The 18653-nt window shown below is 37.2% G+C and overlaps 1 protein-coding gene across 18 annotated transcripts in view; it reads right to left on the bottom strand.

Moving 5' to 3' along the window:
• Positions 1 to 6370: 6370 nt before the first annotated feature.
• ELF2 (E74 like ETS transcription factor 2) overlaps positions 6371 to 18653 on the bottom strand; it is a 102736-nt gene continuing 90453 nt past the window's right edge. For 9 of the 18 annotated variants that reach the window (XM_081303008.1, XM_081303006.1, XM_081302997.1 and 6 more), the window contains 6 exons: positions 17722 to 17835; positions 16216 to 16389; positions 13204 to 13290; positions 9888 to 10080; positions 8549 to 8899; positions 6371 to 8120 (listed from right to left, as the gene is read on the bottom strand). In XM_081303008.1, the coding sequence (XP_081159134.1) occupies positions 7496 to 8120; positions 8549 to 8899; positions 9888 to 10080; positions 13204 to 13290; positions 16216 to 16389; positions 17722 to 17835 (1544 nt within the window). In that variant the 3' untranslated portion in view covers positions 6371 to 7495. The remainder of the gene's footprint in view (positions 8121 to 8548; positions 8900 to 9887; positions 10081 to 13203; positions 13291 to 16215; positions 16390 to 17721; positions 17836 to 18653) is intronic. The other 9 variants (XM_081303010.1, XM_081303003.1, XM_081303005.1 and 6 more) reach the window with 3 other exon arrangements.

Here is an 18653-nt window from a genome sequence, read left to right as displayed (position 1 = left end):
GTCTGAGAATTTTGGAAGAATATATATCAATCTTGTGTTTCATGTTTTGAGTGTGTCTTGTAAGTCTGTTTTTGTGACAGCTTTGCTCTGTGGACTATCAGAGTAACCTGAAGGTATAATGGTAAGTTAACAAATTGTTGCACAGCACTAAATATAGATTCTAAAATTTTGAGTAGGTTCTATGCATAGATTCCTCCCATTCCATTCCTAGGTACTTTTAGGTCCTGGTTTTCCCGTGTGTGTGGTGTTGGGGATTGAACCCAGCCAGGGCCTTGTGCCCCTGCAAGGCAAGCACTCTACATGTAAGCCATTGGATAATAATACTTAAGGTTCAAAGTGAGAGGGAAAGAATGACCCTGTGCTTTATGTCCTAACCACACCTGTTTCTGGCCAAAGAGAATAACCATTTTGAAAGGTCAGGATCAATAGTGTTGTAGAAATTTAAGCCCAAAATATGTGAGGGGATGATAGAATGGCAAGAAATTTGCAGTTTTGAGTTCTTAAGTCTTGAGAGACTCTGTCAATCCTGCTTTGGTTTGTAATGTAGAAATACCTGCTTTGAATGAATACCCACAGCTGCAGGTCCCAGACTTCTTTGGAAACCTCACTTCGGAGAAAACATTCACATTAAAAGAAGATTGCAGTGGAAGCCCTGCCTCCTGACAGTCCTGACAGAGCCTGGCTGCCTCTAAGCATCTGGTGAACTTGGACTAGGTGGATCTCCACTGATTGTTTTTGCTTTGGCAAGGAAGATGTGCTCTGAAACCAAAGTTAATAGCTGAATTTTAAACATTGTATAACATTTGTTGGCATGCATTCTGCATATTTATTAATTTTCTTTACCACCTTTTTTCTTGCCTAGTTTCTTCTATTTTTTATTGACTTTTATTATTTATTCACAGCATTTAAAAAAAAAAATTTCAGTACTGGGGATTGAACCCAGGGCACTTAACCACTGAACTGTACCCTCAACCCCTTTAATTTTTTTTTTCTCAAAAAACAAAATAACCAAATTTAGTTAGTTTGACATTTCCTCTGATCTAAAGAGAAAGATGTCAATAAACAAAACAAAACCAAAAAAAAATCTAGGACAGACATACAGCCACCTACCCTGATGAATTCAGATAATCTAAAAAAAGAAGGGCAAATGTTCTGTTCAACAGAGAAAATCATCTTCGCTTTTGGAAGATGTTTCCATATCCCGTTCCACGTCCTCTTCCTCTTGTAGCCACTTGGGCCTTCAGAATAGCAGCTTTTCCCTGGCCACCCCCTGAGCCTTAGTTTGTATTTTTCATGCTCTATTTTTTTCTTTTTTGAGACAGGGTCTCACTAAATTGCTAAGGCTGATCTCAAACTTGTGATCCTCCTGCCTCTGTCATCCCAGCAAATGGAATTACAGGCATGCACCACCATGCCCAGCTTCTTACCTACATTTTAAAGAATAAGACAAGCACTTTTTTTTTTTAGTCATTTGCCACATAGCTGTTCATTCAAAATTCAAGTCTTCCCAGCCTCCTGATACTCACGTGTGACCCCCAATCTGACCTCACCTGGCATATTATATATTATGAGAAACAAATCTTTGGTGTACCTGAAGAAACCACCCAGCAAATTCTGTAACATTTTAAATTTTGGTTTGTGAGATGGGTGCGGTGGCACATGCCTGTAATCCCAGCTACTCAGGAGACCCAGGCAAGAGGCTTGCAAGTTCAAGACCAATGTGGGCAATTTAGCAAGACCTTATCTCAGTGATAGAGAGAAGGGAAGTGAATCAATTTGTGAGAAATCAAGGACATTTACTAACCTTGTTTTCTTCCCTGACCCCCTTTGTTTTGGATGGATAGGGTGGGGTTGAGCCTAAAAATAAACTGGGAACCCCAGGAGGTCAACCACTGACCAGCTGAACTTAAAAGTTTTTCTGAACTTTAGGTTCTTCACTGAGATTGCTCCACCACTGAGCTACATCCCCAGCCCTTCTCACTTTGAGACAGGATCTCACCAAGTAGCCCAGGCCAGCTTTGAACTTACCATCTCCCTGCCTCGCCACACCCAGCTTTTCTCCAAGGTTGCTCAAAAATTATTAAAATTAAAAACCGAGTTACTGCTGCCACTGCCCAAATAGTTATGATACTCTGGGGAACTGCTTCCACACTTCATGAAACTCAAAACTAGTGTGACCTTGACAGGGCATTTGCCTCTTAAAATACATTTTGAGGACTTGGGCTGAGGCTCAGTGGCAGAGCACTTGAGTAGCACATGTGAGCATTGGGTTCGATCCTGAGCACCACATAAATATATAAAAATAAAGGTATTGTGTGCATCTACTAAAATGTATATATTTAGATATACATATCTAAAGCGTGAGAAAAAGGCTTTAAAATCAGTAGGACATACAGTAAAACATGAAGCTATTTTTTTTAAAGAACCATTTTTTATGCTTAATATATTTCAAACTATCTTTTCCCAGTTGCATGCTTTAAGAACTCTCAGGTTAGCCCCTAATCCTTAGACTCTGCTTGCTCTAGCTGGCTGGCAAGGTTCTCACCTGGCTGCACAGTGCAATTGCATAGAGATACTTTTAAAATACCAATCAATAATACCTGGCTGCCACCCCAAACACTGTCATTTCATATCTGGTATTGAATGTGCCCTGAGCAGCAGTATTGTCCCAAGTAATTGGAATGTACAGCAGTTAGCACTGTTTGGTCGTGGTAACAGCCTAAAACCTCAACATGTATGTTACTTATTTTACTGTTTTGGATGGTGATTTCATTTCATTATTTTACCTTTTTGAACAGCAATTGGATTTGTTTCATTAAATGAAATCTACCATAGAAAGGATTTTCTCAAAGTTAAACATACTAAAGTGGGATGGAAGAAACAGTATTGTGGGAGAAGACAATTCTTGTTTTAGATTGCAACCTACTCATCAGTTTTTGTTGTTTTTTGGTGGTATTTTGCATTCAACAGTTGGTTCACTTGGATTATGTCCTCACTTTGGAAACTGCAATATTGTTTAGTTCTGAACTCCAGCATTACTGCTTAGTTGAGGTATTCAAAGAGTGCTGGATGCTCAAAATAGTCTTTGCTGTAACTGATGCAGAGGAGGTAAATTGAATCCACTGATATTTGCCAACAGTATCTTACGCTACTTAGGGCTGACTTCACTGTGTACCAAGTTCCTACAGTTTTCATCATGAGAGGCAATAATTATTATAACAATGGGACTGAAGAAAACAAGTCACAATCACAGAGGTCTCAGTATTGTGAACAGTCAAAATCTGTAGAGGGAACTGTTTTGGTGGATTTTTTAACAAATATTTTTCTCAGTTGTAGATGGACACAATACCTTTATTTTTATCTAGTGCTGAGGATCGAATCAGTTTCTCATACACGTTAGGTAAGCACTCCCCGACTGAGCTACGACCCCAGCCCCAGAACAGTGGCACTGATAACTGAAACTAAAGTAAGGTTGGTTATTCTCACCTGCTGGGAGACTTACAGTGAAAGGATCATAGGAAACTTTGTAAATAACCTCAAGGCCAAAGTATCTGGTTATTTATAATTAACATAGCTTGCTTACACAAAGTGATCAGAAACATATGCTTCCTAAGTATACAATGTCAAGTGTGGCCACTAGTAATGTTCCAGTGCCATCCTTATGACATTTTGGCTTCACCTCATTGTCACTTTTTCTTTGACCAGTTCAATTTCCCCTTCCTACAGCACTTGCTGCTGTTGCCTGTCACATCTTAGGACATACTTCATCTGTCCTTTTATTCTCCAGTCCTTGACTTCTACTCCTGTGTTTGTACACTTGGCTCACCCACCCCAGTCAGAGCTCACTGAATAGCACCCTGGATGGTTTCCAAGCCCATTTCAGAAATTTCTGCTTATATGTCAGTCTTTCTAGCCAGATGCCAATCAATTTAAAGCAATCACAGTGGTGAGAGTGAAGAAATTTGCATTTTAGAACCTTTCAGCAGGTATCTCACCAGTGTTATTACTGGGAGGTTTAGGACCAAGCAACCAGGACAGGGAGGATAGGAATGGAAGATATTTAAAAGGCACAATAGAATTTGATGAATGGATATGAATAAAGTATCAAGAATGGCGCTGGGATTTCCTCTGGTATTAGTAATGGGTTGCTGGTAATGTCATTTGAGTAAAATGAACACATTTTGGAGGGGGAAAGAGTTGAGTTGGTACATTCAGGAGGAAAGAGCTAGCTGGCAATTAGATGAACTCATCTAATACTTGAGGAAAATCTAGTCTGGAACAATAGATTTGGTAGTAAGAACCATATATTCATAGGTAGGACTAACAATTATTAAATAACTTTGTTAATCCTCACAATTCTGAGGAAAGGAGCCATAGAACCTTGCTAGAAATCCAAAGGATGGATGGTAAGGTGATGTTTAAGGAAGGAAGGAAACCAGAGAGATTACCATAGAAAACTAAAAGACTTTTGAGGCACAGAACAAAGATATGAGATCATATGAAATACTGAACTATTTACTTGATTTGGAAATTGGATTATTGGAGATCTCAATGAAAACTGTGTCTAAGCCAGAATTCAACTTAAAAAGACAGAATGATAGGCTACTGACTGTTGGAACCAGGGGACCAAGGCAAAGCAAAGGGAAAGATGGTGAGAATAGAAGGCAGGTGGCTGCTTCCTGAGACAATGGAAAGGATGACAGCTGTGGCTGATTCCCTGTAGCAAGGGTTCCAGAAATGGGGTGAAGGTGCGTTAGTGAGTGACCATGTTCTCTGTAAAGAGGTGTGCTGGACATCTGCTGAGAGCAGTGCAAGCTCCATCTTTGCCACCTAAGGACAGACAGCAGAAGCTGGGGAGGCACAGAGTACAAGAGTGTCGAGGCATGGCCACATGGCTTTCCCCAAATATGCTAGACAAAAAAAAAAGCAAATAAAAGTTACACTGATTGACAGTTTGGAAGGGCTGAGATTAAAAGCCATAGTTTAAGATGTGGAGAGGATGCAACTGTTTGATACTCTTATCAATAGCTATTATCAACCTATATGTTCCCAAATCCAGGCTTTGGATGAATTTATTTTAAGATAGACACTAAGATTTTCAGGCAGAGTGGTGGAGGTAATGGATACAGCATAGGAAGAAGGCACTCGAAATTCAAGTGTCTTTAGATATCTTCCATAGTATGTGACTGATTTTAGTAAATGTTAAGCAAAATCCCAAAGTGTCTGAGTGTCTCTAATATGATCATTTCCTGAGGAGGGGGCCAGGGATGGAATAAAATATAATCTTTGACCAAAAGGAGTATTATGGAAGACATGGTGAAAAAGAACATAATACAGTAGGTACCAAAACATACAGTACCAATTTTCACAACTTGAAACATTTAGGAGAAGTTCTAAAGGGAGGTGGACTTTGAGATTAACTTCCAAATAGGATGACTGAGACTCAAGCTTTTATTAAAAAGTACCATCAGGTCCGGGTGCAGTACACCTTTTAATCCCAGCGGCTCAGGAGGCTGAGACAGGAGGATCAAAGTTAAAAGGCCAGCTTTAGTAATTTAGTGAGGCCCTAAGTAACTTAAAGAGACCCTGTCTCAAAATAATAAAAAGGACTTGAGATTTGTTCCACCCATGGGTTAAGTCCCTAATACCCAACCCCACAGAAGTACTATCAGGACTTCTGATTAAAACAGGAGCATTTAAAAACATCTTTTGGAGCCAGGCACAGTAGCGCACGTCTGCAATCCCAGCGGCTTGGGAAGTTGAAGCAGGAGGATCACGAGTTCAAAGCCAGCCTCAGCAGTAGCAAGGCGCTAAGCAACTCAGTGAGACCTGTCTCTAAATAAAATACAAAATAGTGCTGGGAATGTGGTTCAGTGGTCAAGTGCCCCTGAGTTCAATCCCTGTACCAAAGAAAAAATCTTTTGTCAATCTAAGTAGTATCATCAAATGTATAAAGGTCAAAAATATTAAGAATCCATTCATCTAATAAACAAATTTTCTTTGTAGTAGAGCATTAAGATGCAGTCACAGGACCTAGTTTTGTGTGAAATTAGGCAATTCAAGTTATGTTTTTGGTACCAATTTCTTAACCTGTAAAAGGGCTAGAATTACTTGTACTTCTTACCCTCCAAATGAGAACCAGATGGCTTGACTCTGAAGTGTCACATATATAAATTCTTTAAGTGTGGCTAACTAAAATACTAAATTACATAAAGTAGATCATTATAGTTCATGATAAAAATTAGGAAGGACTTGGCAGCAGGCAGCATGCAGATGTTTGCCGAATATTCTTATACTAGGAAGCAACAGAAGTGGCATTTCTTCACACTTGTAAATATTGTTAAAAATATCACCAGAGACCAAGACAAGATAAATTTCATTTCTATATTTCAGAAAACCTACTTGAATACACTTTGAAACAAGAGTACAACAAAATAGAATATACTTCAAATGTTGAATATACAAACTATTATAGTTCAAATCTGAACACTGGTACTTTCCCTCTTAAACTTTTAACTAAAAAAGAAAGAAAAAGTAAAAGAAATAAGAAAAAGAAAAAGAAAGAAAACAAATGCCAGGTACTAGAGCTACCCGACAAAAATTCATGCTGCGCCTGAACTTCCAAGTGACAGTAGAACTGAAACTGACGTGTCTGCACAGATACCAGGGCTGAGTGAATGACACAGGCATGTTACAGCAAAAGGCCAGAGCCAACTGTTAATTTGTCCACAATTAAGAAACTGACAGACTTAAAACTACCATATAAAATGTTACATGTAAATTCTATAACAATACTGTGCTAGGTACAAGATTTTTAAAATTTTTCTTTTAATAAAAAAGCTTTACACAAACAAGCCATTAGCTTATTTCAAGAAAGAAAACCGAAAATTAGTCTAAGGCCTTTGTTTTAAATCAGCTTAAGCTATATGATAAAAAAAAAAAAAAAAGTCGCACTAGATCTTTTTTGCTATCCTCTTTCTGAAACTTTTGGATCCATTCTTCAATTCACATTCTATAATACCTATATTAGCAGAGTCTTCACATAGCACCAGTTAAGTGAGTACTGTGCGAACACAGTAATAATTGCTGGTATGCATATAAAATGCATCAAAAATTGCTCTATGTAACAATGAGATCACCCATCCCAATCCCTCCCCACTGAAAACTATATAGCCTCTTACAGATGTTAGTGTTCCAAGTCTTAGTGTAACTTGATATTGTAGTGAGCTGCTTGGTCCCTTTCAATCCTTTTCCTTATTGATGGGTTCAGTTGTTTCCTACTGTAAGAGGCAGTTTTCTGTCAGCATCTCAATGTGTAGTTCATTTCCCACTGAAACATGGGATAGGTAATTTATTTCCAGTAAGTTTGATTGTTTTCTTATAAGTATTAAAAATGTTTTAAAGTCTTCCTTTGACTTTTCTTGATGACTTCCCTTGCAAACGTTTATGTCAGTACTACCACTAACAGTCTAAAAGTCCACAGTGGAGCTGCTCTTTATTTCTCACATGTCACTAGTCCTTCGGTCTTCATAGTTACTGGAAGGGCGAGAGCTGAAGGGGCGCTGACAACTACCACGTGGGTAACTGTCTTATTTCCATCTGCCGGTTTTTCTTCTACCAGCTGCAAAGTTTTCACATCATGTTCCTGCTTTTTTACTACTGCTTCTGATTTAACCTCTGGCCCTTTTATGACCGCACTGATAACTCGAGGAGGAGTCTGGCCAGATGCCTGTTGAGTGGGCACTGATAGTCTCATTACAGGTGTGCCATGGGCTATTGAAACAGGGGTAAGTGCTCTCACAGCCAATGGGGTTCCAACAATGTTAATGCTTCCTGATCCAGTCAAATTGGACTTTGTCTGCAGTTGACACTGTGCAAGCTGTGTAGCTGGGATGGTAATGATTTTGGCAGGCTGCATGGTGATTTTGTCTCCGTTTTCAGCAGAGGCTGGCATCACAGTAGGGATTGTCTGAATGACTACCTTTGGAGAAGTCGCTGTTGTTGGACTAGTGCTGGTTATTAATGGTGCACCTGCATTAACTGACTGAACTGCCACAGTTGAAATCTTCTGACCCAATGATGTCATTACAACAGGTACTTGCATTGCCACACGAACTGTCCTAGTAAATTAAGAAAGAAGTTGGTTATAATTGATGCTTAATTAGGAAATGAGTCTGTGCAAAAAGGTGAATAAAACTCCAAAATGTATAAAATTTTACAGATAAACTGGCAATCCAAGCTTAAAATATGAAATACAACAAAACAAATTAAGAAAAAATTAAAGCCCACATTATAGGTCCATCCAGGGTTGCTCTTGCCTAGTATGTACAAGGCCCTGGGTTCAACTCCAGCATCGTGGAAAAGGAAAAAACAAAGGTCCGTCTATGCAACCAGAAAAACCAATTCAAGTTACTTGAGGCATCTACTTTAACAACAAGAGTATTTAAAATACCAAGCACTTTTTAAAGTCTTGACAACAGTGGGTTTGTAGAATGTTATAATACGTTCCAAAAACAGTACACGTTACAAGTAACTATATGCCCCTCACCTTGGAGCTGTTGCTGCTGATACAGAAGCCGTAGTGGTTGGAGACCTGGAGGAGGCATCATGAGCAGGGGAAGTGATATTCACCACTCTAGCTACACCCTTTTCTGTTCTGGAGCAGTTTATAGGAGAAGAGTTTTTTCCACCACGAACAGAAGTTGCTGCTTTCAGGAGACTTTCTGCAGACAGTGACACTCGTTCTAATGATTTCTCATCAGCAGCTGCTGCTAAATCTTCATTGCAGGTTTCACTTTTGTCATCATCTATGACCACTATGTTTTTGGGCATATCCTTGAACTGATACACAAGCCTCTGACCTTCAACCTTTGCAAGAATTCCCCGTTGGTAGTAGTATCTGAAAAGGGGAAAAATTACTAAATAAATCAAGTGTACTATCAGCCCCCTGTCCAAAAATACAAAAACATGCACAGCAAACACCAGCATACATTCTCCTATCCCTGTAAGAGAAGGAAGAGCTTACGGCGTGGACTGCTCAAAAGGTTTCAGATATGCAGCAGAAATGAAGTAGAACGTGATACCATAGGCCCTATAATGGTGAGATCTATTAAACACCTGGCTAATTTGATTCTTTTTTTATGCAGGCAATAATGGAGACTGAATACAGGGGCACTCTGCCACTGAGCTATATCCCCATTTTTAGTTTGAGGCAGGGTCTTGCTAAGTTCCTGAGGCTAGCCTCAAACTCACAATCCTCCTGCCTCAGGCCTCAGGTCTCCAGAGCTGATAAGATTACAGGCATAAGCCACCATACTCAGCCACAACTCTTTCTTAAATGAAATAATTACTGGAAGAAATTCTATTAGGATTTACAAAGGTTATGAAAACAATGTTACATTATATGAACAAATTACTTGAGACACACTTACTAAGTGAGATGAATCTATGGGATTTGTGACTACTATCACATAAAACCCAATGTGTTTGTTTATAAATACCCTTAGTATGCCTACCACATTGAAAATTTTGTGGATTTCTCAAACAGACAAAACTTATGAAAATATTTCGTGTCAAGAGAAATCCATTTGTAACAAAATTGCAAGAAATTAAAAAGCTAAGTAACTTTCGAAACTTTTTGAGGGGGGGTAATTTTTTTAAAGGCCTACAACTTGTAAAGAGGATTTTTTTTCCTGTATTTTTCAATGATGCTGAAATTATAGGCATATGGATCAAACTCCTCGCTCTTTACCTACTTCCCAATCTAAGAAACTCCTCTAAAATACCCTCTAAAGTTATATAAGGGATTTTGAGCTCTTAAACAGCTAACAGACAATATAGAGATATATACAAGTTGTATTTGAAAACAAGCTCATTTGTGTTCTTACCTTAAAGCTCGTCCCATAGTTTCATAATTCATGTCCGGTTTGTTCTTATGCTTTCCCCAAAGCTTAGAGACAGCCTTTGAATCCACAAGCTTGAATATACCCTTTTCTCTCTGAGTCCACTTAATATACCGAGGACACGTATTTTTATCTTGAAGTAGATCTAAAAGAAACTCCCACAAATAGGTTGTGTTTCCTTTAAAAACAAGGCAAAAACAATTCATTAACACAATTAAAGGCAAATAAAGTATCCTTTTTTATAATATAGAATGCCTGCCGGAACTCCGTGGCACACAACTCTAATTCCCAGCAATGTGGGAGGCTGAAGCAGGAGGAATGCAAATTTAAAGCCAGCCTCAGCAACTTGGTGAGACCCTGTCTTAAAATGAAAAAATAAAAAGGGCTGGGAATGTAGCTCAGTGGGAGAATGTCCCTGGGTTTAATCCCCAATACCCACCCTTTCCAAAATAAATATAAAATAGAATCCTAAATATACTTGCTTGCTGATCTTAAAAACTGCACGTTTGCAATTATGATACTAATAAAATAAATGTCCTGGGTTTTGTACTATCATGTATCACTGAATTCTAGAGTTTGAGTTTAGTGAAGAGAAAGACACAATTCTTAGCACAAAAGTTAACCTGAATTAAACAATCAAATTTATTAATTTGCAAAGGTCTGAAATCTGAATAAGTTAACATATACCTGTGTTTATTATATTATACAAGCCTAAATTCCATATCAAAACTAATCAAAAGGCACTATTAGTTTTATTAAATAGGCCAGCAATATATAATAAAATGTGAGAAACTTTGGCATCAGTCTTAGGATCTTTTCGATCCTAAGATCCTACATCCCCAGTCCTTTTTTTATTTTGACACAGGGTTTCACTAAGTTGCTAAGGCTGGTCTCAAAATTGAAATCGTCCTGTTCCAGCCTCCTGAGTAGCTAGGATTTCAGGTGTGTGTCACTGAACCCAGCAACAAATTCTTGCCTTTGAAAACAGATTTTTAAAAAAACTCCTCATCTTTTTCTGCTGATTATACCAGTATAACAAAAATAAGTAATATAAGAACAACTCAAAGACATTTGTGCTTCAGTCTTAAACATGAGCTTCTTAAATGGACTACTAGAAAGAAATAGGGTGATCCCTAAAATTAGTATTTATCAAATGTCAGCTACATCATCAGCTATGGATCGCACAACTAATATTAAAATCTGAAACTGAGGAAATACATTATTCATCACATATAGTGCTTAAGTGCAGTGGAGGATACAGAATAAAATTTAAAACCTGGTTTCTGCCTCAAGGTATTTACAATTTAATAGACAAGAAACAAAAAGTAGATAAGTTAAACAACACTACAGGAACAGTATATCAGAAGGCAATGCATAATTACATTCCAAATGAATCACAAAAAACAATGGGGCCTCAGGAATGGGAATAAAGCAGGCTGGCAAAACATCACAAAGACTTAGAAATTGGCTGAAGTTTGCATAAAAGAAAGGAATCTGGGCAAATAAAATAAGGAACTTAATCCCAAAAAGAAGAAAGAAACCCCGCCCACCCATTGGAAAAGGGAAGAGAAGTGGGCAGGGGTCATGAGAAAAGCAGGCTTTTCAGGTTTCTTTTATTCCCTGTGGAGCCTTCAGAAGCAGAGGTTCTGAAATTGATGAAAGAACAGAAGCATCCTAAGGAGAAGACAACACATACACCACCACTGGGCCACCAAGCAGTCTCCATAACCTTAAACCCAGACCCAAGCTACAGGCTACCTGAGAAGCTCCCAAACCAAGCTGCCAACCCAATTCTCCTTTAATTGACACACTGACACTCTTCCTCTGGTATTTAATTTTTAATCTGGATTTCCCTCAAAATTAGACAAATTCATGGTTCCAGAATGGAACCAAGTATGCATCTCTCAACCTAAAAAGACTGACCCTCAATTTTCACAATATTACATTAACTATCTCTGAAGCTCTATTACATCAACATCATTAACCTAGCAACCGATGAACCATGTATCAACTACATTAAAATTTGTTGCTGGGGGCATTTTTATTTTATTCACAGCCAGGGGATTATCAGGTCCTTAAAGCAGACATAGCAAAAGTGAGCAGAGGCTTTATGCTGGAAGAAATTTTTATACAGCAGAGACAATGCCTAATACATAGCAGGAGTTTGCTTCAATGCTTGTTGAATTAATTAAATTCATCAACATTGCTTGCTTATCTTTAAAAACTCCACTCAAGTTCCCATCCAAGTTAATTAACAATCCTAGTTTTGGTTTTAAGGAAAACAAGATTCAGAAAGGGAAGACTTCTTTGTCAGGTAAAGCCTATGTCATTTTGTAAAGGAGGAGACACTGCTAGATTTTGAATCCAGGTTTGCCTAAAACAAGTGTCCACATTGTAACATCTGCCTCAAGTTTAAGACTTAAATTTTAATGAAAAACAATTTTTAGGCTGGGGGTATAACTGTATGGTAGAATGCACGCTTATTAGAATATGAGAGGCCCTGGGTTCATTCCCAACACCTCAAAAACAAGGGGTGTGGGAGGAGGATTTGGTAAAAACAGGTCATCACAAAATTTTTCTCCAGAATTATAATTTATCTATCAAATCTTAGTCTGAAAACATTTATTCATTAAAGTGATTAATTTGGGGCTATTAGATTATGAGACAAAATATATCTAAAACCACTACTGAAATGTTACTTGAAGTCATTTTACTCAATGAATTAAGAAAACAGAGTGGGGGAAGCTTATTGCAGTTTTTTATTTTTAGTGAGGATACACATATTTTCAAGCAAAAAGTTTATCAAATCTTAAGTTTTGTCTCATGACTCAAATTTGCTGATGAGAAAATTAAATTCAGCCTGCCTTGTACTGCTTTAAACCAGTTAAAAAAGTATGTTTCAGAAACAAGTCTTAGTTGTAAACTCTTTCAATTCAAGTGGCTCTGTGTGGGGATGAGTGCTAGTATATACACACACGCCCCAAAACCAGCGCCCCTAAGAAGGATGTGCATCAAGCTGTCCTAAGGATGTCAGGACCTCTTGATACTCCCCCCAGTGTTGCTATGGCTATAGAATCTCAGTGGAGGTTGGGGATGACAGGGAGGACCAGGCCTAGATATTCTGATAAGGCTCCCCAGGTAATGCTGATCCATCCCTAATTTAAAAACACTACTAGCAACTGTAGTCCCATATACACATGTAGTAGAAATGATTTTTTTTTTTAAACCACTAATGTAAACATGTTACCTAACTGGGGGAGAAAGAAAACGCTCATCTCCAAAATAATCCTCCCCAAATTACCTTTTCCTTCTCTGGGTTTCTTCTTGATACCTAACTCAGGAGACCCATTGGAAATTGGTGATTGCTGGGTTTTTGGTTTACGGCCAACTGAAAAAAATAAGATATCGAAAACAGGAAAAATAACAGAAGTATGATTAGCTGACCCTCTGATAACATATTATTAATTTAACTACACATTAACATATGGCCTAAAATACTCAGTATATGTATGTAAATAGTTGCTTCTAAAAGCAACATTTAAAATACTTCTGCAATTTTAAATGAAGCAGCTAGCTCCTCTTCAAGGTATGCAGCAAATAAGATACTACCAATCTATTTTTATGGTCAGAGCCTCAATCTGCTAACCTTTTTACATTAATGTAGCAATACCAACAAGTCCTAGTGTAATGTTTTTTGTGGTGCCTGGGATTGAACCCAGGGCGCTTAAGCACTGAGCAACATCCCCAACCCTTTTTTAAAATATTTTATTTAGAGGCAAAGCCTCACTAAGTTGCTGAAGCCAGCTCTGAACTCACAATCCTCCTGCCTCAGTCTCCCCAGCCACTAGGATTACAGGCCTGCACCACCATGTCCGGCTTTTGTATTCTCTTCTATGGGATTGTTAGAAACAGCTCTACTTATTGCAGAGGATATGATGATCTATAAAGTCCTCTGAGCTCAAATGAGGAAAAATAAAAAATATTAAACACTCTCTATTGCTCTGAAACAGATGATTCACCAGAATTTAAGCAAAAGTGTTTAAATTCCCCTTCCTCAACATGCACATATATTTTAAGAGTTAAAATTCCAGGTGATTGTTTTATATGTCTAATAAATGTCTGTGCCTTTCTCTTTTGTTTCTCCTCATTTCTGTCATTAGGCTCTCAGACAGACTAGCATCTACAATGAAGAGAAACGCAAGGGCTAAATCTACACTAAAGAAAGCATAAGTCTAAAATGAGTTACATTAGATCCTCAGCACAGATGAATGACTACTGGCAGAGAGGAAGTCTGAAGGAAGGTTGAAAATACTCAAGTCTATCATGTTTTCAGATTTTAAAAAATTACTGATTTGGTGACTGTCATACAGTTAGGATTTCTGATGTCATTCTCTCTTCTCCATTAGCAAGGCTTATTTAGATTAACCACATAAAGACCTAAATTGTCTTAATATGTATTATAAAATAGATATTTTCTAGGATTTCATTTTGGTAACTAATAAATAAAACTCTGCATTTACAAAAACCAGAATGCAAGTTTTCTGGTGTCCTTATTAGAATAAAGCTTAATTTCTCAAATAATACTTATTCTATCAGTAATAAGTCTAATATCTTCACCATCTCCTCAATTCAAGCATGAAAGCCCAAGGTGAAAAAGAGGCTAAAATCAGGTGTGGTGCCATGCACCTGCAGTTTCAGCTACTCAGGATGCTAAAGTAGGAGGACCAGCTAACCACACAAGTTCAAGACCATCCTGGGCCACATAATGAAATCCTGTCTAATAAAATAGTTGGCTTAATTTCTTTTCTTAGAAGGTAGCATTTCCAAATCAGGTTCCTTAAGAAATTAACAGAGTACTCCTCAGTAGGAAAAAGGGCTCTATCAAATTAACTTTTAAAACACTGACACTGAAGCCTATCCTTTCTTGGAAATATACTACATACATTAGTAATTAAAGGCACTGAAAGTAAAAAAGCTCTGCTACTAAAAAATAAAATGTACTTGAAAAAACAAAAGTAATGGCACTCTGATGATTCACTGACATCCTAATGGCAATGAGTATAGGATAGTTATATGTAATTTTTAAATGGTCATTCAAGAAGAGCTTTCAAAGATATAGTAGTAAATTGGCAAATTATTTCCTGATTTATATCATATAATACTGGTTCTCTATGACCTGCGCTGTTCATGTTTTTCCCATCTTTTTTTGTTCTGTTTTTGTTACATGCAACCAGCCAAAGGCTTTTAGTGGGTAGTGAGTTAATAAAGCTGCTTATATGTGTGTCATTTGGTTTTAAACATTTATAGTAGGAAATAATTCTTGCTTCTAAATTCTCTTTCCTATCTTTCTCAAGACCCAGCTACCTCCAGGTATACTATGGGGGAGAGGGAGGGGTGGACCCCAGGGCCTTGCACATTCCAGGCCAGTGCCCTATCCTTGAGGCACACCACCTCCCAGCTTGGTGCTCTGTCCATTTCTTCCTTACAGCAGTGAGTACATGGCAACAATTTATGAATTTTATTCATTAAACCCAGTTTAATGAATAAAGAAAATACCATTATTTCTAACACCTTTACCTTATTTTTGCTTTCTTTTCCCCCTCTATTTAAATGCAAAGACATAGGGAAGAAACTAAAATTAGATGAGTACCTAACTTAGGATTTTACTCCTTTCAAATTTTGGCTCCTTTAGTTTCATAGGAAAGAATACTGGTATACTCTGTTTCCTTGTGAGATTGGAGATGCCCTTTTTAAAAATTTTTATTTTGAAACAGGTTCTCACTAAGTTGCCAAAACTGGCCTCAAACTAAGTTGCCCAGTCTGGACTCAAACTTGCGATCCTCCTGCCTCAGCCTCCTGAGTAGCTGGGATTATATGAATATACCACCATGCCAGGCTTAAAAGCTCCTTTTTAGATAAGTACCATTAGAGCCTAAATACAAACTTGTTTAAACAGTATAAATGTTAAAACACAAAATTAAAATCTCAGTTTGTCATCAGTGAGGCTCAAGTCCAAAAACTTATGGCACCAAAGTAGAGCCATTCAAATTTTTTAAAAATAATAAAAACTAAAAACTCACTTTTTTTAATATTTATTTTTTAGTTGGACACAATATCTCTATTTTACTTACTTTTATGTGGTGCTGAGGATCGAACCCAGGGCCTCGCACATGCTAGGTGAGCACTCTGCCTCTGAGCCACAACCCCATCCCCAATTTGTCTTTAAGACTAGATAGCATATATTATTTTTTTTGTGTGTCCCTTAAAGGGGGGAAAAAAATGCCAGCCAAAAAAAAAAAAAAATATTCTCTACCTTTTTTCTTTTTCATTGGTTCATGGCTCTCTGGTGACGTAGGAATAGGAGAGGTATCCATTGGTTCAGATTCTTCAGTCGACACCTCCACTACAGTTTCTGTAATGACATCTGGCCTCATAGCAGCATGGATAAATTCTGGAGTTGATACACAAGGAGGAACAAACACTTCCACTATAAAAAAAAGTTGAAAAATTAAAATTTCCCACCCCCATTCATATTTATTATAGGGATAGTTCAATATTTAGAAGTAAGGTTTACCATGAATCAAAGCAGGATAAAAACTAAATACTAAAGAAATTAATTTGTTGAATATTCAATATGATCCAAGGTATGCAAGAAAATAAAAGTGAAAGAAATTATCTTAAAGGTGGTAAACAATCACCTGCTTTTTGTGTGTGTGTGTGTTACTGGGGATTGAACCATCCAGGAGTGTTCTATCAACTGAGCTACATCCCCAGCCCTTTCTTATTTCAAACAGGGTCTCGGGGCTGGGGATGTGGCTCAAGCGGTAGCGCGCTCGCCTGGCATGCATGCAGCCCGGGTTCGATCCTCAGCACCACATACCAACAAAGATGTTGTGTCCGCCGAGAACTAAAAAATAATAAATATTTTTAAAAAATAAAATAAAATAAAAAAATAAGTAAATAAATAAAATTAAAAAAAAAAAAAAAACAGGGTCTCAATAAATTGCAGAGGCTGGCCTCAAATTTTCAATACCTCTTGCCTCTGCTTCTCAAGTAGCTGAGATTATAGGCATGCACTACCACACCAGGCTTCTTCACACTTTTAAGCTCTCTGTAAACTTTTGATTAATTTTGACAGCTGGGAAAACATTTTAAAATTATGGTCTAACAGTTCTTTAGTAATTACTTTCCTTCCATATATCCATAATTATTCTTTAGGTAATATATGCAAATTTATCAGATTTATAAATATGTATTCAGTAGAAAGTATGCACTTATAGTTCATTTTAGAATATAAAAAAGAAGACTGTTCATTACAGATCAATGAATATTACATTTCAATATTTCAAATTCATATTTAATGAAATAGTCCTGGTTTTTAGGTCAATAAAAACAGTACATACAAATTGCTATCTTGTATGGTATTACACACTAATGTTGCTCTGGCTTCCTTTGAATATGCGTGATGAATCTGTATGTGACATTTCTATTTCAAATTTAAAGATATACTATCATGAATTAATATATTGACCAATAAGCCATAATTTACTTCTCCTATCCCTGAATAAAACACAGGGATCTCTATTTGAATTAAAAAGTATAGCTGCTCTTAGCATTTATCATAAATAGGTATTAAGTATCTATATCAAATCAAAGTAATATTTGAACATTTTATTAAAATTAGCACTAATTTTAATTTGTCAGTCTAAAAAGGAAAAGGAGATTAAACCTTTGAGAAGTCCAACAATAATACTCTGGCATTAAAAAGTCTTCATTCTAATATGAAGTAATATGACAGTAAGATGAACAGTTCACATACCAGGACTTCTTGCATCCCTCAAGCAGGTAGGAGATTCCATATGAAGCAAGGCTTCAGCAGCTTCAATCGTCTTATCTGTACAGTGTGCATTACTGCTATGAACTGAGGCTTCCACTGGGGGAAAAATAAGTTTTACTGAATTAAAAATGAACTACACACATTACTGTTTAAGACATAACTATAAATTATCTTCCATGTGAACAACTCTATTGATACATCCATCTATATCAACTACTTACAGAAATAACTTAAATCCAAAATAAGGTAGTATTTACACTTAATGAATGTGCATTCAAAAAGCAACCAATGAGGTTGATGAAAAATTAATGAGAAGTTTCTGGATCTTATCCAAAGGAAAACAAACAAACAAAAAAAAAAGACCCTTGAAATTCCAAGTCTGTATCAATTTTAGGCCAAAATTAACTTGGGGGTGGGAAGCAGGGAGAGGATGGTGTAGATTAACAATCCTACAAGGTCAATTATATATTTTGATATATTGCCACTAAAAACTACAAGTAAGAAAATACTTAACAGAATCGGTCAGAAACACTATTTATTTCTAAATGATTTTAATAAATTAGTTTAATTCTTACAGAGACTCTCTTGAATGAGCAGGGCTGCCTGAGATGTATAACAACACCCATTAACTTTAGCTAGACGACAATTGGGAACTTTCTTCACAATAACCTTGTTCTTTTCCTCGGAACTTCACTTGACTTTGCTAGGTTTTACCTTTGAGATTTTTTCTGTTTTTGTTTCATTATTTTGAGATTGGCCCCGGCTAGTCTCAAACTTGTGGACTCAAGTGATCCTCCTGCTTCATCCTCAAGTAGCTGGGACTACAGAGGCCCACCACCACACCTGGCTCTCTTAAGAGATGTTTAAGTTTCTTTAACAGTTATCCCCCCATCACAAAGCCTTTTCTAATTCCA

Source organism: Spermophilus citellus, assembly GCF_964194105.1.
Source record: "Spermophilus citellus genome assembly, chromosome: 8".
Classification (NCBI taxonomy): domain Eukaryota; kingdom Metazoa; phylum Chordata; class Mammalia; order Rodentia; family Sciuridae; genus Spermophilus; species Spermophilus citellus.
Note: the sequence above shows the minus strand (reverse complement) of the source record. Positions and strands in the feature narration are given on the sequence as shown.